Source organism: Rana temporaria, chromosome 13 (genome assembly GCF_905171775.1).
Source record: "Rana temporaria chromosome 13, aRanTem1.1, whole genome shotgun sequence".
NCBI classification, from domain to species: Eukaryota; Metazoa; Chordata; class Amphibia; order Anura; family Ranidae; genus Rana; species Rana temporaria.
Window position 1 is genome coordinate 46320432 of NC_053501.1, and position 24966 is coordinate 46345397.

The 24966-nt window shown below is 40.2% G+C and overlaps 1 protein-coding gene across 1 annotated transcript in view; it reads right to left on the reverse strand.

Moving 5' to 3' along the window:
• Window positions 1-24966, reverse strand: part of LOC120920691 (spectrin beta chain, erythrocytic-like) — a 131911-nt gene that overhangs the window by 18570 nt on the left and 88375 nt on the right. Inside the window, exons 18-27 of the mRNA XM_040332903.1 lie at window positions 21447-21537; window positions 18483-18629; window positions 15629-15892; window positions 12690-12902; window positions 10668-10757; window positions 9309-9593; window positions 6524-6663; window positions 3735-3939; window positions 2959-3333; window positions 571-815 (exon numbers count right to left, since the gene is read on the reverse strand). Coding sequence (XP_040188837.1) covers window positions 571-815; window positions 2959-3333; window positions 3735-3939; window positions 6524-6663; window positions 9309-9593; window positions 10668-10757; window positions 12690-12902; window positions 15629-15892; window positions 18483-18629; window positions 21447-21537 — 2055 coding nt within the window. The remainder of the gene's footprint in view (window positions 1-570; window positions 816-2958; window positions 3334-3734; window positions 3940-6523; window positions 6664-9308; window positions 9594-10667; window positions 10758-12689; window positions 12903-15628; window positions 15893-18482; window positions 18630-21446; window positions 21538-24966) is intronic.

Consider the following 24966-nt stretch of genomic DNA (forward strand, 5'->3'; position numbering starts at 1 on the left):
ACGTGCCTCCCCTTTGAAAGGTGTTCCATGGTAGATTGCTTTTTAGAGGGCAATTGACAGGCAGTGGGGAGGCTATATGTTGCCTTGTCACCTTCTGTTTTAACCAGTGGCGGCCAGCCAATAAGAGGCACAGGGGTGCCGCCACCCTAGTTTGCATGCAGGGCACCGGACTAATAGCTTTCTATTAAGGTCTGTCATTTTTTTTACAAGCACGTGATTAGAGCCCGAGGCTCTAATTGGCTTTTAAAAGGCTGTCCTCTCTGCGCCCTGAACCCTCCCACTTGGAATGCTAGTGAATCAATATTTGCCATTGGTTTCCGGCTTCTCGTCCCAGCCAATCAGGACAGGAGGCAGATCTAAAGAAAACCGGGATAGCTGGGTGGAAGCTGGGGAAGCCGCGGCAACGGAGGGCTCTGTTTTTTTACAGCCACTTTAACTATCCATGCATTTATTTTAATTTACTAAACCAAAGTATAAAATATCTTCATATACTGAATTGCCAGATATTTGTGTATGTTATGCTCGTGTCGTATGGACTTCCAGACTAGAATTGCTCATATGAACAGTTACCTTGGCTTTTCCTGGGTTTCGATTTGTCTAATAATGTTTTCCATCCAGAGCATCAAATCACGAACCATGCTAAAGAAGCGGAACTTCTCGGCTGCGCTAACCAACTCTGTTCTCCTACCATCACTGGCATCCAGTAGAGCTTTCCAGGCTTCTGTCACCTCCCTCTCCATTTTCTGGATATCGGTAGCCTGATCTCCTGCATAGGCAGAGTAAAGACGTGCTGCAGTCTCCTGGAATGCCTGAACCTGCAATGATTTAAGGCTTCCATCCATCAGTTTTTGTTAGATAGCATATGACAGCTAAGTTATCAACTTACAGTGCCTTGAAAAAGTATTCATACTCCTTGAAATTTTCCACATTTTGTCATGTTACAACCAAAAACATAAATGTATTTTATTGGGATTTTATGTGATAGACCAACACAAAGTAGAACATAATTGTGAAGTGGGAGAAAAATTATAAATTGTTTTCATTTTTTTTTTACAAATAAATATGTGAAAATTGTGGCATGCATCACCTTTTGCTGCATTTAGAGCTGCAAGTTTCTTGGATATGTCTCTACCAGCTTTGCACATCTACAGAATGACATTTTTGCCCATTCTTCTTTGCAAAATAGCTCAAGCTCTTTTAGATTGGATAGAGGGTGTCTGTGAACAGCAATATTCAGGTCTTGCCACAGATTCTCAATTGGATTTAGGTCTGGACTTTGGGCCATTTTAACACACAAATATGCTTTGATTTAAACCATTCCATTGTATCTCTGGCTGTATGTTTAGGATTGTTCTGCTGGAAGGTGAACCTCTGCCCCAGTCTCAAGCCTTTTGCAGACTCTAAGGCCTCGTACACACGACCGAGTTTCTCGGCAAAAACCAGCAAGAAACTTGCTGGGAGATATTTTTTTGCCGAGGAAACCGGTCGTGTGTACATTTTCGTCGAGGAAACTGTCGAGAAACTCGACGAGCCAAAAAGAGAGCAAGTTCTCTATTTCCTCGACAGGAATGGAGAAACTTGCCTTGTCGAGTTCCTCGACAGCCTTAACAAGGAACTCGATGAGGAAAGCGATGTGTTTCGCCCGTCGAGTTCCTCGGTCATGTGTACGAGGCTTCACAGGTTTTCTTCTAAGATTGCTCTGTATTTGGCTCTATCCACTTTCCCATCAGCACTGACCAGCTTCCCTGTCCCTGCTAAAAAAAAAGCATCCCTACAAAATGATGCTGCCACCACAATGTTTTACGGTGGGGATGGTGTATTCAGGGTGATGTGTAGTGTTTGTTTTCAAGCACACATAGCGTTTTTCTTTTAGGACAAAAAGTTCAATTTTGGTCTCACCTGAGCACCTTCTTCCACATGTTTGCATTGTCCTTCACAAGGCTCCTCGCAAACTGCAAATGGGACTTCTTATGGCTTTCTTTCAACAATGGCTTTCTTCTTGCCACTCTTCCAAAAAGGCCAGATTTGTTGAGTGCATAACTAATAGTTGTCCTGTGGACAGATTCTCCCACCTCAACTGTGGATCTTTGCAGCTCCTCCAGTTACCATGGACCTCTTGGCTGCTTCTCTGATTAATGCTCTCCTTGCCGGCCTGTCAGTTTAGGTGGATGGCCATGTCCTGGTAGGTTTTCAGTTGTGCCATACTCTTTCCATTTTCAGATGATGGATTGAACAGTGCTTCATGAGATGTTTAAAGCTTGGGATAGTTTTTTATAACCTAAACATGCTTAAAACTTCTCCACAACTTTATCCCTGACCTGTCTGGTGTGTTCCCTGGCCTTTGTGATGCTGTTTGTTCACTAAGGTTCTCTAACAAACCATTGAGGGCTTCACAGAACAGCTGTATTTATACTGAGAATACATTACACACAGGTTGACTCTATTAACTAATTAGGTGACTTCTGAAGACAATTGGTTCCACTAGATTTTAGTTAGAGATATCAGAGTAAAGGGGGCTGAATACAAATGCACGCCACACTTTTCAGATATTTATTTGTAAAACCATTTATCATTTTCCTTCCACTTGACAATTATGTGCCACTTTGTGTTGGTCTATCACATAAAATTCCAATGAATCACATTTACGTTTTTGGTTGTAACATGACAAAATGTGGAAAATTTCAAGGGGTGTGATATTTCAGGTTTGTTAGATGCTGGAGTGGAGCTATATGTGACTGTATTTATGAAATATTTGAGCTTCAGTTCCTGGGTGTGCACACACACTGTGGCCCTTAGGAGGGCACCATACTCACCAAGTTGGATTATTAATTTATATGTATCATGAACAATACATAAGGACATGCTGGAACACACAGTTATGGACTAAACCTTTAATTTGTTGACATAAACTTAATAGACTTCAGAAAACATATAACTAATGCATAGATATGTACATACCTGTGACCCAATAAAATGGAAATCCCTCTCAAAGGCCGTATGTACTCTGTGCAGGGACTGTGCTGTATGTACGTCACCACCCAACTCCTCTGGTAGCTCTTTGTGTTTTTCCTCAATCAGGCTCAGGATCTCTGTACCATCATAGAAGAACTTGTGGAGATCATAAGAGGCAGACAACAGCTGTACACGAGTGTCAATCAGTTCCAACAGATCTGCCCAGCTCTCATTCAGGTTGTCCTTCCATTCTGCTATGGTCACAGCCTCAGAATGTCCAGCGTCAATCAGTTCTTCAATTAGGATATTCACATTGTCAATTCGCTCTTGGCCAGTTATTCCCGTCTCTTTGGCAAAATCACGGAATTTATCTCGGAGCACCTGTGAAATTAAATGTATTTCCATTTAAAGGAAATCAAGACAAAACTACTATATACATAGATAAAACAAATGTATTTGTAGCCATGCACTGCTGACTTCCATAAGGAATGATGGAGCATTCTCCAGAGAATGGAAATGGTCTTGAGGTTCGGCACAGTGGATGAATTCCTCAAGTGCCAGATGTAAATCAAACTAAGGCTCCTAGTAGGCCATACCTATCAGCTCTGGTAATCATCCCTCTGGGGTAGGTAAATGAGAACTTATTTTAGCTGCAAACGGTGAAGTAGGTGGGCTAGGCAAATGTTTTTGAAACCACTCCTAATCTTTTAGGTTGGACACCCTTCATAATTTTAAACACACAATCTCTATCAACTCTAAAAAAGATTTTAATGTGTGCTTACAGTCACATGGTCCAAATCTTGACCCATCTCTTGGGATGAGGCTTTGATGTCTCTCTCTGCAATCCATTGCTCCAAGTCCTCCACTTCACGCCTCAGTTGAAACATATGATAGATATTGTCCAAATGTCGTCTTCGTTCATCTGCCATGTCTCTCAGGGCTGTATACTGCTTCTCTAGGTTGTCCTGGTGTCGGATTATCTGTTCACTGCAAACAAAAGACAATGTAAGTACCATCTTTGCCAGCCTGATAATGGCCATAAAAAGGGAGATTTTTCAGCAGTGTACAAACTTCGGGATTCGGGGGTCATTTGAGTTATCTGTGTTTTTGGCTAAATTAGTAGGAATCCTGCCAAATGGCTCTCCTAGATGTGTGTGCTATCTCATCAGAAGAAAATGTTTTGCTTTAAAGATAAAGTTTTTCCGATTGCCGGGTTGGATGTTTTTTCATTATGCTCAACCCCGCCATGCTGCCAGGGCTCAATTTCCCACTCCTCCTCTCCTCCAATTGGATCCTGTTGAGGAACTGTTGTCTCAGAAGGATCTTGAGAAACCTTTATCTGGCCTATATGGGACCCTGCTTGTTACTCCTCCAAAATTGAGAAACTGTGGGATTCATGGAAACAAGACATTCCCTCTCTAGACCGAGAGGACTGGGAGGATTGTCTAGATAGAGCAATGCCCCAAATTGGTAATTTCCTCTAGAGACAAATTAATCCAAATTAGGTTTTTACATTGGGTATATTATACTCCAGTGAGACTGCAAAGCATATATCCGGATAGAAACCCTCACTGTCACCGCTGTCAGACACTGCTGGATACCTACCCTCACATGTTCTTGGAGCGCCTTAGCATCTTTACATTCTGGTCCGAAGTGTTTGAGCTCATTAACCTCAGGCTTGACTCGTCAGTCCCTATGTCCCCCGAACTGGCCCTGTTAGGGATCCATGATGATGCTCAAAGGTCCCAACATAGTAAATAATTGATTTCATATTTGCTCTTTTATGCCAAAAAATAAATTTTCTGTAGATGGTCCTCCCCTACCCCTCCTATAGTCCTGGGTGGCCATGATTGATGCAGCCCTGCCTCTTTACAAGTTGATGTACATTAGTCCTGGCTGCCCTTGAAAATTCAATAAGGTCTGGCTGCCATGGACCTCCCAATAGAGTGAATTTCATGTGCCCCCTGAAAAGTAGGCCGCAATTTCTGTTACTCCTCAGTTTTTCCATTCTGCCTTGGGATGTTATTGGTTATTGTACGCTGTGAATGCTGAGATTGGTACTATGAAAATGTAGTATTTTTTTTAAAACATATCTGTTCATTTGAGCTGTTGCTGGATAATTGTTTGGATTATGTCAAAATGTTTCTTTATACTGACAATGCTGTATCATACTATGTCAAACTGTTTTTATTTTAGATAAAGTCTACTCATATTATCCATTCCCTCGTTCTTCCGACCCTTTCCTCAACATGCTAATAATATATATATTTTTAAAACCCTTCCTTTTTTTTTTTTAGACTCTGTGATGTCATGTGCTTTTCCATAGAATCACGCAGATCATAGCTGGTTGGGGGGGCTGGTACAGTGCTGTCCATAGCATCCTGTAAACATCAAAGCACCCTGTTCCCGTACTCTGCTCTAGAGCCCTCAGCCCTGATGCAATGGACTGGTACTTGGAAGAAGTTAGGCAAATATCAAAATGCCTTGAGGAGTAGAGCGTTCCTAGGCAGGCTGCATTTGCATACAAACTGCCCTAGTTAATACCTAAAATGTGATGCTGATCCTCCATGACCGAAGGAACAGAAATCCAATAAATGAATGGGGCAGGCTGGGGGCAGTAAGGCTAGGGAGGAAAAGTCTAAGGCCGCGTACACACGGTCGTTCCAAACCGATGAGAATGGACCGAGGTTCAGTTTCATCGGTTCAAACCGACCATGTGTATGGCCCATCGGTCTGTTGTCCTTCGGTCCAAAATTTTAAAACATGCTTTAAAATCGAACCGATGGACCGCTGCCCGATCGGTCCAAACCAATGGTTAGTACACAAAAGCATCTGTTCAAAACCCGCGCATGCTCAGAATCTAGTTGACGCATGCTTGGAAGCATTGAACTTAGTTTTCTTCAGCACGTTGTGTGTTTTACGTCACCGCGTTCTGACCCGATCGGAATTTGAACTGATGGTGTGTACGCATATCAGGCCGTCAGGCCACTTCAGCGGTGAACCGATGGAAATGGCCCGTCGGACCATTCTCATCGGTTTGGAACGACCGTGTGTACAAGGCCTCATTGATGCTGGACATCTTACAGCTCTTTATTGAACTTGCTGCAACTTTTATTACACACTTTGAGTGGCTTACAGTGTGCAGTGAAATCATAATAAGCTATTTCAGTATGGGAGAGGAGCCTATACAAACATGCATAACATAAATCATAGATAAATTTGGGGATAAATGTTTTAATTCTAGCCACCCAAAGATTTTTTTCTATAAACATGCAGTTATGTGGAATATATGGTTCTTATCAGCATTTATCTGTCATCACAATCACCCCAGGGATGGTTACTTTGTAGTTCTTCTTAACACTAGTACTGCCAAGAGTCTGCCATAGGTTTTAAGCAATACCACAGTTATGAGAGTGTAAATATGCACTCTAAAAATCATCAAATATTTCAGTAGTGACGGGCTGCTACCACCTGTATTCAGAGCTAACCATGAATTCTTAACAGTTTTGACTAATGAGCTAAAAATGTTAATAATAGTAAGAAGAGGTGCCTATTATCCATCTGTTTATACCCATCAGGATGATCCAAGGCCAGCAGTTTCTGAGATTGCTCTGCCAATTCCTTGATATTTTTTCCATACTGTTCAACGCCTTGTTGCAAAATCAGGTGCTTCTTCAGCATTAACACCACGCTTTCTTCATCCTCCACATCCTAAAAAAAAAAAAATACCAATTTAATTATGAACTCACTTTCCTGGCCAAGAGTCAGAATTTTATGAAATCTCAGGATTGGATTAATTGTGCCCTTGGTCCAAATAATACTAACACATTTTTCACGGTATCTTCTGTGTCATTAACCTTTCAATGAGTTCCTGAGAATGCTGAGTATCACGAATCTTGCAAGAAGAAGCTTTAGCACCGTTTTCTCACACTTTGGCCTGTATCAGGTGGCTTTAGGCCACCTGAAGTCTGACACTGCCTGTCCGCTACCTGACCTTACATACTCAACTTCTGAGTGTGGTCACTTGGCTGATAGAGCAGCAACTGTCAGTCTTCACATTATCCCTGAGGACCTTACTCAGGCTGCAATGTCAGACTCAGGTAAGGAAAAGCTAAATAAGGTGGTAAATACAACATCATTTTAGGGAAGCCTGAACAACTATATGAATTAAAGACTATTAAAGAGTATTCAGATTCATGCAAAAATGATGATTTATTGTCTTTCATTTTATTTAATCTAGTTACATAGTTACATAGTTAGTAAGGTTGAAAAAAGATACAAGTCCATTCAGTTCAACCATAATTTATTTTTAAAGGGGGCTGAATACAAATGTGCGCCACACTTTTCACATATTTATTTGTAAAAAATCTATAAAACCACCCATCATTTTCCCTCCACCTCACAAACACGTGCCACCCTGTGTTAGCCCATCACATAAAATTCCACCAAAACACACCTACATCCTTGGTTGTACCATGACAAAATGTTAATCTTTCTTCAGACATAAATATTTGGCAAAACTGTGTATTGTTTACCCATAAACAATAGATGCATGCATTTTGTAGTGTGGTACAATATTTCCAGAAATTAAGTATTTTATTAAAAATAATAATGACATCATCAGGACCAGTTCAACAAAAAGTTGAACCTATTTATGATACAGAACAAACAGCATGAAATTTTGCAGACTTACAGTAAATCCTGAAATACCTTAGTATATGTCATAACGATGAAGCCTTCTACACATGCTGTGCTCTACAGACAATTCTGGGCATCGCTATGGCACCAGTTCCTCAGTAAATTGGCTGCCTAGATACTAGATTAGCAGTGTGTGATATGATTCATTTTAACTAAAAAGCTGGCTCATTAATGTGGACCCAAAATATAGAAGAAAATAAGTGTCCCCACAATATAGAAAAAATGCATCAGATTGTGGAGAAAAAAAAAACCTTTACACTGTAAAGTTAGAGTGGATCTGAAATCTAAAACAAGTTAGGAGATCGAGCTTTTTGTCAGAAGAGACTTTGCATGTTTTTTTTTTTTTCAACATAACTCATTCCCCTTGCTCTTAGCAATTCTTTTTCTTGTTTTACTGATTGTGAAGAAGGGAAAAAAATATTTTATACAATCCTATATACACAAACCTATACCTAGAGTTGATCAAGAGGAAGGCAAAAAAACTATTTGCTCCAGCAGGGGTAAAAATTCCCCTAGAGGTAATCGGATATTCCCTGCATCAACTGTACCTATAAATATTAGTATCCAGTTATACTATGTTACCTAGATTCAGGTACGTTGCCGCAACTTTGCGGCGGCGTAGCTTAAGGCATTTAAGCTACGCCGCCGTAAGTTAGCGAGGCAAGTACATGATTCACAATGTACTTGCCTGCTATGTTACGGCGGCGTAGCCTAAAGCGGGCGGGAGTAAGGGCGCCGAATTCAAATGTGTGTAAGGGGGCATGTTTTATGTTAATAAGGCTTGACCTTACTTTTTTTTTACTGCGCATGCGCCGGGCGCCTACATTTCCCAGTGTGCATTGCGGCTAAGTATGCCGCACGGGCCTATTGATTTTGACATGGACGTAAACGACGTAAATCCCGATTCACGGACGACTTACGCAAACGACGTAAAAATTTCGAATTTCAACACGGGAACGGCGGCCATACTTAACATTATTATTCCATGTAGGGCTAAGCTCTAACTTTAGGCGGCCTAACTAACGTAAACGACGTAAAAGTACTGCGTCGGCCGGGCGTACGTTCGTGAGTCGGCGTATCTACTCATTTACATATTCTACGCCGACCGCAATGGAAACGCCACCTAGCGGCCATCCGAAATATTGCAATCTAAGATAGGACGGCGCAAACCGTCATATCTTAGATATGTTTAAGCGTATCTCTGTTTGAGCATCCACTTAAACATAAGTCAGCGTAGATTCTGAGTTAGGTCGGCTTATCTACTGATAAGCCGGCCTAACTCTTACTGTGTATATCTAAGAAATAATCCAGGCTTTTTTTAATACAATCTACTGAGCTGGCCAGAACCAGCTCTTGAGGTAGTCTATTCCACATTTTCACAGCTCTTACTGTAAAAAAAGCTTTTCTGTATTTCCTGGAAATATGGCCCCTTGTCATCTGTGATGGCATTAAGGTGAATAACTCAACATTGAATTCTCAAGAGAGAATAAATCCAGTTCCTCTAATCTTTCCTCATAGCTGAGCTCCTCCATGCCTTTTATCAGTTTGGTTGCCCTTCTCTGCACTTTCTCCAGTTCCCCAATATCCTTTTTGTGAACTAGTGCCCAAAACAGCTGAACTGAACTTTAAATTTAGCACCTCTATTTCTTATGACATACCTTTGACGTTTCATCCCCAATCATGTAAAGCTGTTGTTCATCAATCCAAGCCTCTGCTTCACTGGCATCTACATAGTACTGCTGAGCCTCATTTGCTTGGTTAAGGGATTTCTCTCTGTTCAGTGTTGCGGTCTTCAAGTAATTCCATTGCTCTTGTAGTGATTCACGCAGCTTTTTGATTGGCTGAGGTTTGATTTCTGGTTCACCCTCAATAGTCTCAGTCTCTGCCCTTTTGATAACATCATCAACTCTTGGCTCATGACCGGCAATTTCTTTCTGTAAAGTCTGAAGCAGAAGCATTTTACCAGTAATGTATAAGGGGTGGTGAGATGCACCACCTCAAATCTCACCTCACAGGAAATAACAAGGGCATTGCATTTCAGGCAAGATCAACAGGTATTTGCTCTATTCAGTGAAAATAGTCTTATCTTGAAAAAAGAAAACGATTGCAGCCACCAAATCTAAGGACAGGTAAGCTGCACAATTTTAAACTTTTCTTCTTGGGTTAAGTTATCGTTTAAGGATACATATTTGATTGAGGGAGAAATAGGAAGCCTCTGGGTATCGTGGCTTCAAATATTCCAAAATGAGGCCCATGATGGAGACTGGAAATAGATGCTCTGGTTTGGGCAACCTCTGGAATAAAAGCTCAACCTCAGCAGCATTTCAGAGGTAGAGGAAGTCAAGAGGAATATGGTTTCTCTATGGTTTCCTAGGTCACTGGGTCAGCAATCTGTTTGGATGCTGGCTACCCATGTGACTCTGGCACCCATTTTAGGTGTGGCAGAGTCTATTTAAGACCTTTCTCTTGGTTTTCGCGAACATTCCAACATGTGCGTAGTCTATGGACAGGTCACCCATCTGTCAGGGACAGTATTAAAGATAGGAAAAGGTTCCAGATGAGTAGGGAAAGTGTAGGGATTTGCCACTCTCCTGGAAACCTCCTCACTTGGGCTCAAACCAGCCAGGCCGCACTCGAGACAGACGTCGCCAGCTCAGCTGAGACCTGCTCCACTACACCTGGCTTCAATTCGTCAGTGTTTCCCGGTTAGGTCTCCTTCCACCAGGCGTGTTGTGAAGTGCTGTACTTCAATACAAGTTTTCAACTGCATCTGGCAGTTGCATCAGGCAATAGAGACAGGCAAGTCCTAAGAAAACCTATGTAGCTCTACTTACTGATATTTTGAAAACAATAATGAAAAAAGTTATATATGGCAAGAAGGAGTCATATCTATTATGATCCCCCCCACCATGGATGCCTTTTCATTCCAACTGTGAAAATAGTTTTGACATTATGAATCATTCAAGCACATAATTGCCAACTGTTGTGTAAAAAGGCCAGGGATTTTGTAGACATACCTGATTCTTCTTTAAAAGCATCTGCACCATCTGAAGATTGTTTCCATAATCTTTGGATTCTGCAAGTGGCATTCTTTCCTGAACCCAAAGCTGTAAGCAAACCGACGTGTTATAATGTTATAATACACAAGAAGAATCCAAACCTAACATTCTGACTTCTTTAAAGCAATACAGCCATCTGTTGAAGTCCAACTCAAGCCAAAATGTTTTAGAACAGGGAATAGTTAGAGCTTCTGACAGGATTTAAATGCCACCTGTGTCCCTATTGGCATTATTTCCCCTCACCTCCTCTCAGGACAGAAAGTAATGAGAAATCCCTCAAACAGGAACACAAAAAAATATATATATAGTAGGGTGAGGAAAGGTTAGAACGAACAGTGTTTTTGCACTTTTGGTCACAAGGTAATAAACCCCCAGGTGACATACCCTTTAGGGCACGGACTCACCTTATGGCTTACACTATATACATAACAGTTTATAGACACCATTACACCTATATGAGTTTATTCCAAAAAAACAGGCATTATTATCGAGGCTGACCCCAATTTGTGACTATAACAGCATCCACCTTCCTTGGAAGACTTTCCACACGATTTTGGTCTGTGGGGATGTGTGCCCATTCAACCAAAATATTTGAGAGGGCAGGGGGTGATGACAACCTGGCTCACAATTGGTGTTTCAATTAATCCCAAAGATGTTTAGTGGGGTTGAGATTGGGGACACCGTGCAGGGCACTTGAGTTCTTACAACTCATCAAACCACGTGTTTATGGAGTTGGCTTTGTGCACAGTGGACAGCCATGCTGGAAAAGAAAAGGCCTTTTCCAAACTGTTGCCACAAGGTCAGAAGAGCACCCTATTCTAAAATGTCTTTGTATTCTGTATTATAACACTATCCTTAACTGGAAGTAATTATGAAGGGGTTTTCATATACTTCTGACTGTGAGAGACCCAAATGTGGGGGGGGGGGCTTTTGAAGGGGACTTAAGGCTAGCCTCTTGCCTACTGACTATGGACCTTGGCATTTTAGGAGGCTCTATTCTTAGGGAGGTGTGTGCCTGGGGGTTCTTTGGAGTAGTTTTACTTTGGATTCAAGTCCATGTCTTCCCGAAAAACACACAGACTCTGAGAACTGGAGGATCCGGATACAAATTTGGGGGCTCTGTGTTTTGTTGGGGTATTTAATCAACAGCCCAAACCAGCACTGACTACTTCAACCCCCTCTTAGATTCACAGACTCAAAGCAGAACTCAGAGACTCAAAACAACCTGATGCTGGGGTCTCCTGCTGTTATGTGTACCTGTGTTTGCCTATCCTGTCTAGGTGTGGAGTGTCTCCCTCCCATTGTGTAATTTCCCCATTATGTGCCTCCTAGGTGTGCATTCCCATTGTTAATTAAGTAACCAATGGTTTCGATTGGTTTGCTAATCCTCCTGGAGATTCCTACAAGATGTTATTAGTATTGTATCAACTTTACTATGTTGCCTAACCATTGTGGGATGTTTACCCCAATGTTTAATATTTGTTTTTATTGTTCATGTGATAACTGCCCCCTTTTTTAAAGTGTATAAAAACCTGTATTTCTGTTCAATTAAGTTGTTCCTTTGGTTTTACCTCAACATCTTGTCTGTTTGGATGCCTGGGGTAAAGGGCTGGAATAAGCCACCAGTTTGCTGGAAGGGTTTGGAAGTCAGAAGGCACCACTTGGCTAAGGCACCCAGTCCGGTGGCAGGCAGTCCGTCACACTGACTATATAGTGTATATATACAGATATATGGTCCACTAACCAAAACAGGAAGCAGTGAATGCATGTACCAAAATTTATTTTGCTTCTGCCTCCTACCATTGGTTGTATGGTGAATGTGTTGGAGAACCCCTCCAACACCCTCCCCATAATTCAGTGGCATGTGATGATAGTAGGAAACATTAATCTACTTCCTGTCTCCAGTCCACTTAGGAGAAGGAGAACAGTGTTTCCTCTGAATGATGAGAAGGAGGGACCAGGGAGAAGAACACAACGTACAATTTCATCTGCCAAATCCCGGTGTAGCTGGTGTACTTGCTTCGAAGATTGTAGCTTTCTTTTTCTTTCCTGCATTGGTGCTTGAAGCTGTAGGAAACGCATTTTGATATTTTGTTCCTTTTCCCCAAATTCCTTGTCTCCAGCAGCTGATGGTATGTCTGGAATAACCTCATCCATTTCTTTTCCTTTATGATCTATTTGATCTTCAATTCTCTACAGATATACCAATAAAAGAAAATCATATTCCAAATTTAGAGTCAAGTAAAGGTGTTGGTGTCACAGATAGATAAAAAAATGCATAATGAATTGGTTATCGCAATAGCTTTAATATGCCAATTTTTAGAATACTTATGCTTCTGCAGAGTTAGCTAGTACATTCTATTCCTTTGTAGCTCCTCTACTTGGATAACACATTTATAAAAAAAATCTAGCTGCCACTAATATGACAATAGATTTAATTTAAATTTGGCCCTGGTTCACATTGGTTTGCATGCCAAATGGACAGCAATGGCACCATCCGAATCAGTGTGACGCAACGCCAATTCCCAAAAGTAGTTCCTGTACTACTTTTGGCGATTTCGGGGTGTGATTTTTGCAGGAACCCACACAGATGTCTCTGAAATCGCCCCTAAGTTAGGACTGGTTTTCCTCGGTTTCACAGCAAGCCGAAAACTGGGACAGTATTAATTGTACAGAATATTCTCAAAAATAAAGGTCTTTTTTTGTTGTCTATTGTTTTTGTTCATGCACAGTCTTTTGTATCTTCTTTTTCTCATACTAAAACCATACACATTAAACGAAAATCATTCGTTCACACACGACAAAAATTTTGTTTGTTCCTTCAGAAGTTTTCATTTAGAAAGTCTGAACTGGACGTCGAAAGTTGTCTACACACTGACACTATACAAAAATCTAACGATCGTGCCTCGTACAGGATACAAATGTCCCGTCACCTACTGTACTAGTAATATTTTTTGGATTTTCCTAAACTTTCTGTCCCATTGAGAATGGTCAATAAATAAAGAGGGCAAATTACCTAGTAGGGGTACACAGCAATATAAACCAGGATACAAGAAAATAATTGGGAGGTATTCCTTTTACATATTCACAATATCCTCACAATCTCCACACACATACACACATCATATATACAATATTCTATTTTTCATTATTTTTACATTTTTACTTTATTAAATGTATAGCTTTATCTTTATTTGTATTTATTATTATTTTTACATTCATTTTTATTCATTTTCATTCATATATATTTTTTCACACACATTTTCACCTTCAATCTGACATGCAATTATGTTTTTTTCATATATATACAATTGTTTTTAGGTTAAATACCTGCCCCAACACGCAATTGACGCATACATGTGGGGATTGCAGTGGTGCATTGGTCCTAGATCTCTCGCTTGCTCCCGGCCTAACATCAGAGCTCTCCCCGATTACATCTGGGGGCATGGGGTGGGGCCACCTCCGTCTCAACACCGGGTGAGACACTCTGTCCCGACCCCTAGTCTTTCCATCTTGGATGTGGGCTTAGTCCATGAACCTGATCGTAAGTTTTTGATGAATTAATTTGGACCCTCTTTCATAGCTGTGCCCCCCTACAGGGCATCCTATATCAATGGTAAACTTTTTTTTTTTTTCAATTACAGTTTTATCTTGGCATCATACTCCTGATGAGTAGCTTCAGGCTACAAAACACGTAGAGTCTACAATAAGGGTGCCCCGACAAGCTTGTTGCAATCATGGATTTTAATTGAATGTTTTTTTATTATAATGTTATATACTGAAGTGTACATTGGATGTAATATGTTACTATGTATTTGAGTTGTTGATCATGTCTATGTGATTTTACATATGCTCCCTGTTTTTTATCAGTGTTTAATTTCTGTATCATCTGACTATGAATTGACATGTTTTTTGATTAAAGCATATGGATATTAGAGTTAATGTTGTTGTTATTATTATTATTATTATTATTATTATTATTATTATTATTTTGAGTATTATTACAAGTATCATGAGTATTAACATTATTAGTGGTGATGCATTATTGCTACCACTACAGTTAATCTCTAATTTATTTTATCATATTATTCACATTATTGGTCAGATGTGTGCGTTTGGCTTTGCACAAACTTGCGGAACCAACGCATCACATCATGCCGACATTAAACTTTATTACAGAAAAAATATATAATATATTATTTATCCTAATTATTTAATGCACAGACGCGCCTCATTTAAAGTCCCACCAATTTTTTTTACTTTTAACATGTGGGACTTTATAGGTGCACTTGATAAAAATCCATATAACACAGATTATATAAAAGATATATATATAAATAGTTGTGATTCCACGCCTTTTCCTGAAGAAGCCTCACGGCGACACATGTTGAATTAAAAGCGTGAAAACAGTAATATAACATTGAAAGTCCTATCCTTTACTCACAAATGGATGTGCATGTACTGTATATAATGGTTTTATCTTTTTCTATGTGATTTAATAAATATATATATATCTTTTATATAATCCGTATTATATGAATTATATGGATTTGTATCAAGTGCACCTATAAAGTCCCACACCTCCCAATTCTTTTCTTGTATCCATAATTAGGGGATGTTGGTGCCATATGTTAAACATTAGTTAATCCTGGATTTGACCACATACTTTATGATATTTAGCAATATAAACCAGGCAGTAAGTAACCCTTCCACATTTCAAAGCTAAAAATAAAAAAATGGTTTGGATAAACTCAAAGATGGAGGCAACTCTTTCTTTCATCATAAAAAATAGCATCAGAATAATCTTTAGGTGTTGTATGTATGCCTGATGTAGAATGTCAACTGTATAACAATGCCTAATCAATACCAGGATAGCGCTATAGCAGATTTTTACTGTACATACACAGTTTTTTCCCTACCTTGTGTTCACTTAGAAGTATGTTGACACTGGTTAAATCCTTTCCATACTCATCAGATTCTACTTGCTGCTCCATGTCTTTTATCCACTTAGCAATATCTGCGAACCTTTGCTCATACAGCTCAGAGCGATTGGCATCAAACAGAGTCTGCTCTTTCTTTAGGGTAGTTGTCTCCAGCTCATCCCAGTTCTCATGTAATCCATGGAGTTTTTCAGAGACTGTTGGAGCAAACTGTGGTTTTTCCTGTGCCAACTCATTTCCCTTCTGAAATAAAGAGAGAAGAAAGTGACAGCTGTTACATATCTGGTGGACATGTTCGAAAGTGCAAAGATTTTGGATAAGGATTCATAATTTTATTTATACCTTGACAGGGACAAACCTAAAAAAATTAACAACAGGCTCTCTTGGGCCACCCTGCAGTGGAGGCTCCTGGGTACACAAGACTGCTAATTGCATTTGTTTTCATAGCTGCAAGAATTGCTTTTGCTAGGTCTTGGAAGTCTTCGATAGTCCTGTTTGACTTGGATAAGTCTAAATTATCCTGGATATTGGTTAACGAAAGACTTTCAGCTCTTGAACGATAAAATGAAAAGGGTCTGAAAAAACCTGGGACACTTGGATCAAATATCTTACAGGGAACACCTAGTGCCAAGCTGACCAAAAATTTCCATAGATGCCAATGTAAATATTACGGGAGCATTGCCATGCCAAGCTGATCAAGATCTCCCAGGAGCCAATGCAAAACCGGAAATGCCGTCCATGGCCACGGCTGCTAAAGCAGGAAGTGAAATTACAGTATATATAGGCTTAAATCAGGTAAGTGAACAGCAAAAAAAATAATAAACTGGCAATTCATTTTATGGATGCACATTAGTGCTGCATGGTGAAGAGTGAAAAATGTGGGTGGAACTCCGCTGTAATGTGTACTCGATAATGTTAAACATCAGTTTCACATTGGCAAACATACTTTTGCTCTGCTATGGTAATATTCACGGCTTTGTTTAAATGAGCATTTGTAATTTTGTTACATATCTTTGAAAAATAATACAAATTATTGGAAATTAAAGTGACAGCTGTTTGATTGGAAAATAATCCTAAATGTTTAGTGTTCAGAGGCTCTATATGAGACAGTAGTACCGCTATTGACTATACCTTTCACAGTTTGAGGATCTTGTAATAACTGCACTGGTTTTTAAATGCACTGGTTTTGGATATTGTACTAAATATACAGATCTATAAGTCGATCCAAGCAATTACTCTGTGTCCTATAGCTGGCCATAAACTGATTGAAATTCCCTGATGCATCGGCTAAATTTTGATCAGTGTGTGAACCACTAGACAGAGATTGTTTGTTTAATCGACTTCTGCTGAGCGGGCATGTTGGCAAATTGTTTGGGATTAGCAGCTTTGGCTAGTACCCCTGTCAGATTGGGATTTCTTCAATCTTTTTCATTGGTGTGGATAAAGATGGGAGAGTCCCAGACAGCCGACTGACTTGTTGACATCTCTGGCACAGAGATGGGGCTCAAATAAGTCATAGGGGGGCTGAGGGGGACTGCTACACACAAAAGGCTTTTTATCTTAATGCATAGAATGCATTAAGATAAAAAACCTTCTGACTTTACAACCCCTTTGAGTCAGGAGGTGGAGTATAATGCCCCGTACACACCATCACTTTATGTGATGAAAAAAAACGACATTTTCTGTTAAGTAAAAAATGACGTTTTTGAAACTTAAATTTTCAAAGCCTACACACCATCGTTTTTCTCACAATGTTCTAGCAAAGCGAGGTTACGTTCACCACGTTTTTCCATTGAAGCTTGCTTCATAAGTAGCTTCTGGGCATGCGTGGGTGAAAAAACGTCGTTTTAAACAACGTTTTTTGCTACACACGGTCAATTTCTGTGAAGTAAAAAATGACGTTTTGAAAAACGACACATAAAATTGAAGCATGCTTCAATTTTTTTTTGTTGTTTTTTACAAGACATAAAACGACGTTTTCCCCCACACACGGTCATTTAAAGTGACGTTTTTAAAAAAGTCATTTTTTTTCATCACATAAAGTGATGGTGTGTACAGGGCATTAGGCTTGTTTTCACATTTTCCAAGGGCAGTAAATCAGATAGCTCTTTTTGACATTTCAGTTAGTTACAACAGGCCTAAAAGCATACTGTTTGCTGTGCCATCTCTTTAGTTAAGCCAGGGTGTTCTGGGAATCCTTTGTCATGTATAACATGATTATTTGTAAAACAGATATTGTACACATACAGTGAAAACAGATATAAAAAGAGAGTTTAAACCATATAAACTTAAACTATAAAAATAATATAAAACTAAAAAAAAGGCTGCCTTTTCACCTGTCTTATGTGTTACTCCAGCTCACCAGAAATGTACATACTATGGTGGGGTGCTTTGCAGGACTATTCTTTTGGAATGGCACCCCCAACATACTCTCGTGGCAGCACTTCACAGCACACAGGTTTGCTCTACTATTTGTTGCAGAAAAAAGTTTCCCCTCAAGGGCTGGATTTTTACCCTTTTGTGGTTATACAATCTGTGCCTACAAAGTCCAGCCCTTGAGGGGAAACATCAATTTAGGTTGTTGGCCAGTATCGCAACAGAATTTTTTTTTTATAAACCATCTCCTTTTATTTTGATACTATTTGTTGCAAGAAATATAAGTCTGATTTTGGTTCTGTTTGGTGCGTTGGAAGCCCATTTAAATGAATGGGTTGCCATAACACAACACATATCATAACACGCATTAACACACATTAGGACCACAAAGCTGTAAAGGGACCCTAGAGCCATTATAATTTCCCCTTGAAGAGCAAAAAGATAATCCAGCATTTACCATGTCAATGTTCTGTAGTCTGTCTTTGTTGGACTCAATTTCAGCTTTAAAAGCTTGGTGTTTCAGCCACTTGCTGTGCAAATTACGAGCTGCTTCATAGGATGTATCTTGAGCAGTCAACATTTTTTCATTGATCCAGATTGTTAGCTGTAAAAACATCAGATAACATCAGTTACAACTGATAGCTGAAATTCTGCAGACACAAATATTCAGTATCAACCACGGGTTTCAAGGGTTTAGAAGACAGTTGTCTTCTATCTAGACAATATTTCAGGTCAACATATTGAACCTATATCTAATGACCTAACAATGGCTAATGAGGAACATACGGTATATCAAAGCATGATTCCGATGTCAATTTTCATTGTCCCAATAAGGAATAGATCTCTTTCTTTAGTTAGAGCATAACTAACCAAAGAAAAAAAGATTTCATATATTGCAGTTTACTAGCCCTTAGGCCTCGTACGTTTCTCGGCAAAAACCAGCAAGAAACTTGCTGGGAGATATTTTTTTGCAGAGGAAACCAGTCGTGTGTACATTTTCGTCGAGGAAACTGTCGAGAAACTCGACGAGCCAAAAAGAGAGCAAGTTCTCTGTTTCCTCGACGGGAATGGAGAAGTTTGCCTTGTCGAGTTCCTCGACAGCCTAACAAGGAACTCGACGAGGAAAACGATGTGTTTCGCCTGTCGAGTTCCTCGGTCGTGTGTACGAGGCTTCAGATGTAGTAGTGGCTTCATTAGTTTACATTTTTTAGCCTAAGAACAATTCCAGCAAGTACAGAAAATACCCCTTTATCTTTTTACTGCCTGTCAGCTAAACTGAAAACAACAAATATCTTTTCTTTCTCATGTAAACTACTAATTCCATTACCCACTATGTAAGAGAGATGAACAAAGAAAGACATATTAGTAGTCCAGCCTGGGTGGCAACCATGGCTGCCTCCATAGATACAGTGGGGTAAAGGTAGCCAGGGACAGTATGTGTATTTATTTACAGGACTACCAGATGAAAATAAAGTGAAAAAAAGGCTCATCAGAGCCCGTACAAACATTGTCCTTCAATGTCAAATAGCTCTATGCCAGTGTATGCAAAATAGCTATCCATGCCCAGTATGATGACTTAGTCACCCATATGTAGAAACACACTGACAAAGAAAATAGTCTAGACGGTAAAGAAAAATTAAAGGATGAGTTCATCTTTACAAAAAAGTAAGGTAGTTCAAACTGCAAGCTAACAGCCGCAAAGGCTGTTGGTACTTGTAGTTTTCACATTCACAGAACACTGAATGAATTAGTTTTAAAAGCAGTGGAAGGGGTAATTTCCCCACCCCCACCACTCGCTGGTGTTTCTTGGGCTTACCATTCTCACCGCAGAGCCCAAAAAATTATCTGGAAGATCTCTTTTAGAAGCAGCGGGAGAGGTCATCCCCCCTACTGCCATTTTCCAGTGTTTCTCGGGCTTACCATTTTCAGCCCAGGAAATGATCCGGCGGTTTTTGCGGCTAGCCACAGAGGTGAAAAGAGACCAGATCGTCTCTCCTCACCTCTATGATCTAGGTAGGAGGACCAGAGCGACGTCATGACGTTACTTCCAGTTTAGGGCAGATGTACATTTTTATTTTTTTAAGGATTAGATCAATGTTTTTATTTTTATTTGGATCTGATCCTTTCAAGGCTAGAGTAGAGACCCGGGGACTTATAGACCCCAGATGTCTCCACAAAGAGGACTGCCCATGCCTCTTTGCTATCATAAGGGGTTTCTTGTGATAGGAATAAAAGTGATAAAAAAAGTTACAGGGATTGCGTAAAAAATTAAATAAAAATAAATAAATACATTTTTAAAATTATAGCTCCCATCCCTCCGTGCTCGCACACAGAAGTGAGCGCATATGTAGGTCGTTCACGCATATGTAAACAGTGTTTGCACCAGTCGATGACTCATCGGCTGATGACTCATCGGTTGTTAAGGAGCGGGCAGCCATGTTGTTTAGTGGTTGTTACGGACATGGGCGGCCACCCGCTCCTTAACAATGCCTGTGTTAATAAATAGGTCGGCTACCGCCAGGCGTTATATTACTGCATGTGTTTACTACTAAAATACCACATGACTTCATTAAATCACTTTTAAGTGAATGTCAAAAAAACGTTTTTTTAAATGCTGTGCGGTATCTTTTCGCATACTCGGATATGGCAAGATACCGCTTTGTGAATGGAGCCCATTGCCTCCTAAGTTATGGAGATGAAGAGAGATAGGAAGGTGTACTATAGTCCTGCATAATACTGGCAGGATCACCAGGTAAAATCAAAGGAAATAAGGCCTAAAAAAAAGGAAACTAATGAAGCCACCATATCTAGGAAAAGTTTATCTGCAATATATCACAATTTTTTTTTAGATCTTCAGAAACATTAAATTATCTAATACCTATGATTCTGGTAACACTGAAACTTTAATTTGGTTACCTGTACATGTTGCAGATCTATGTAAAATGCATACTTATAGAATGAATAGGCTTACATTGCTGTGTGAGTTAAGTGTGTGTATATATGTAAAGTTGTGGTGTAAACCAGCCCTAAGAAATGTAAAAAACTGGATTGTGTGTCAATATCCTGCTGCCTTCTAAACTCTGAAGCTGACTTTGGGGGTTATTTACGAAAGGCAAATCCACTTTGCACTACAAGTGCAAACTACACGTGCAAAGTGCACTTGAAAGTGCAGTCGCTGTAAATCTGAGGGGTAGATCTGAAATAAGGGGAAGCTCTGCTGATTTTATCATCCAATCACGTGCAAGCTAAAATGCTGTTTTTTTTTATTTTCCTTGCATGTCCCCTTCGGATCTACAGTGACTGCACTTCCAAGTGCACTTTGCACTTGTAGTTTGCTCTTGTAGTGCAAAGTGGATTTGCCTTTCGTAAATAACCCCATCTGTTTCATCAGATGATATAATAAAAACACATTTATATCTACCTCATCACAGTTTTCCAGGAAATCCTGAAGATCGACATGGTCCTTCAGCAGAGATGACACCTCTTTAGCTTTATTCACATTCACTGCATATCTGAAAGCAATATTAAATCGATCAATCAAAAGAATCAGATCTACAAGAATTCAATGGAATTGATTCATTAAACTGGAGCACTCTGTTGCTTTGTTTCTGGAATCTGGTGCAGCTGTGCATAGAAGCCAATCAGCTTCTAACTTCAGCTTATTCAATTAAGCTTTAGCAATAAAACCTGGAAGCTGATTGGCTTCTATGCAGAGCTTTTTAGTAATTCCCCCCCAATCTGTTCCATGTCTGAAATCCATCTCACAGCAGAGCTGTTGGCCATAGATTCCTTGTTTATCTTTACAAGTCATATTAAACCATGAATGTTAGGAACTTGCATGCCACTACATTTGTTAGTACACTTTTTTGTTGAAATAACATAATTTTTAATGATTGTCTATCAAAATATAAATATATCAGTTGTCTTTATTTTCAAGTTATATAAAAAAGTAATACAGGGCCAGATTCACATACAAATACGTTACGCTGCGGCGGCGTAACGTATCCCATTTACGTTACACCGCCGCAAGTTTACAGCGTAAGTGCCTGATTCACAAAGCACTTACCTGTAAACTTGCGGCGGTGTAACGTAAATCCGCTCGGCGCAAGCCCGCCTAATTCAAATGGGGCGGGCACCATTTAAATTAGGCGCGTTCCCGTGCCGAACGTACTGCGCATGCTCCGTCCGTAAAATTACCCGACATGCATTGCGCTAAATGACGTCGCAAGGACGTCATTGGTTTCGACGTTAACATAAATGGCGTCCAGCGCCATTCACGGATGACTTACGCAAACGACGTGAAATTAAAAATTTTGACGCGGGAATGACGGCCATACTTAACATTGGCTAGGCCACCTAGAGGGCACCCTTAGTTTTACGCTGCGTATCTCTACGGAAACAACGTAAATTTAGAGCGACGGGCAAAGCGGACGTTCGTGAATCGGCGTAACTAGTCATTTGCATATTCTACGCCGACCGCAATGGAATCGCCACCTAGCGGCCGGCCTAGAATTGCAGCCTAAGATCCGACGGTGTAAGTCAATTACACCTGTCGGATCTTAGGGCTATGTATGCGTAACTGATTCTATGAATCAGCCGCATAGATACGACAATCGTATCTCAGAGATACGACGGCGTATCAGGAGATACACCGTCGTATCTCTTTTGTGAATCTGGCCCACAGTTTCTAGCAGGTATAAAGTGCAGGCATGTGGAAGTTATTAATTTTTAACTTTAGTCAAAGTAGGTAAGTGACAGAACTTTGGTCAGATTTTTATTTATGGCATGCGTCCCCATTAGGGAGATTTCTCCTCACTTCCTGCTGGGACAATGAATGATGAGAATTCTGTCCAATGGAGACACCAGATACTTTCACATGGGCTTTCCAATCAGGGACATGATCAGACACTCCATTCATTCCTAAGGAGCGGCGGATGTCAGCGGTGACATGTTCACTGACACCCGCTGCTATCCGATCCTGTCCAGACGGATGGAGACCATATTTTCCATCTGATATAAAATAAAGGGAGAAGGGAACCCAAAGGTGAACCCAATTCGGACTTTAACGGCACAGTAAACAATAGAAGCATATATAGACATGATTTTAATAGAAAAAAGACACATACGTGATATAAAAAGGGACATAACAATTAATAAAAATCATACATATGAAATGCATATAATATGATAAGAGCCCGAGTGCATCAACGTGTTTCACCGTAAGGCTTCTTCAGGACGCAATGCAGGATACAGTGATTGCAAGAGCAAAGAAAGGGTCTCACTATCTTGCAAATCACTCAAGTCTTGATCAGCAGATAGCTAATGAAGATATCCAATATAGGAAAGAGATTGACTCATGCGGAGAGAGCGCAGTGCGAGAGCGAAGTCAAGGGAATCGGTGGTTCCTAGGTGAAGGATGCAAATATCTCCAGGATGAAGCTACACACAGGGGAAGGTAAGTACAGAGAAACGACAACCAGCCCTTCGAGAAGGAACTAGGAAAATCTAGAAGTATATTTCCGGGTAGTGCACTGAGTCAGTCGGCTAAGCTCCATGCAACCATAGGAGTATACTGTATATAGAGCCGAATCAGTAATTCATAGTAGGTTCATAGACTGGCCGTATCAGAGTAATCCCCTGGGAGCGAGCGAATGCTCTGCACTGGAGATATTTGCATCCTTCACCCTAGAACCACCAGTTCCCTTGACCTCAATCTCTTTCCTATATTGGATCTGCTGATCAAGACCCTCTCTATCTGTCCTGATTACCATTATCATAAAAAGTGAAAGTAAAAGAAAATCCCAAATTTCAGATTGTCCTCTGAAAATTAATAGAGGGGAAATCTTCCAATGGGGACAAGAAATTCCATAAATTTTTAGGGATTTCCTTTTACTCACTGTTTGGCTATGGGACAGGAAGTGAAGGGAAATCTCCACAATGAGACACAGATGGCAAAAAGGGCTAAATCCCACCCTTGCTGTATCCAGAATGAAAAAAAAAATGTTTTGTATTTAGTTCTAAGAGCTGCAGCATTTATTTTTTGATGGGAGGCCATAGTTCTACTTTAAATCTGGAAGGGCTATAATCTCTGTCAGGTTATTTTACTGCCTGTATCTTCCTATTTTAATGAATTATGCTCCCTATATTTCTCATCCTGTAGTTACAGGAACAGGAAGTGAGATGACATCTCTCCATTGGGTCACAGATGGCAATAAAATATTGACAGAAGTATTTCCAAATCTATCAAATTCTCAAAGAACAACATTTTGGACACAGGTGGGATTTAAACTAATAATGCCGCGTACACACGATCGTGAAAAAAAATGCTCGAGCAAATCGCGGTGACGTACAACACGTACGACGGCACTATAAAGGGGAAGTTCCATTCGGATGGCGCCACCCTTTGGGCTGCTTTTGCTAATTTAGTGTTAGTAAAAGTCTGGTGAGAGACGATTCGTGCTTTTCAGTTTTCGTGCTTTTCAGTCTGTTACAGCGTGATAAATGTGCTATCTCCATTACAAACGCTAGTTTTACCAGAACGAGAGCTCCCGTCTCATAACTTGCTTCTGAGCATGCGCTTTTTTTCCCCCGTCGTTAAAGCCTACACATGACCGTTTTTCACAACGTGAAAAAACGACGAGAAAAATGAGAGCATGTTCTAAATTTTTAATGGCCATTTTTCACGTAGAGAAAAATGCTCTGGTGTCGTTTTTAATGACACCATACGCCTCATATAGCAGGGGTAACTATACGCCGAAAAAAGCCTAACGTAAACGAAGTAAAAAAATGCGCAGGCGGGACGTACGTTTCTGAATCGGCGTAAATACCTATTTTGCATATTCCTCGCCTAACTATACGGAAGCGCCACCTAGCGTCCAGCGTGATTATGCAGCCTAAGGTACGACGGTGTAAGATACTTACACCAGTCGGATCTTAGGGAT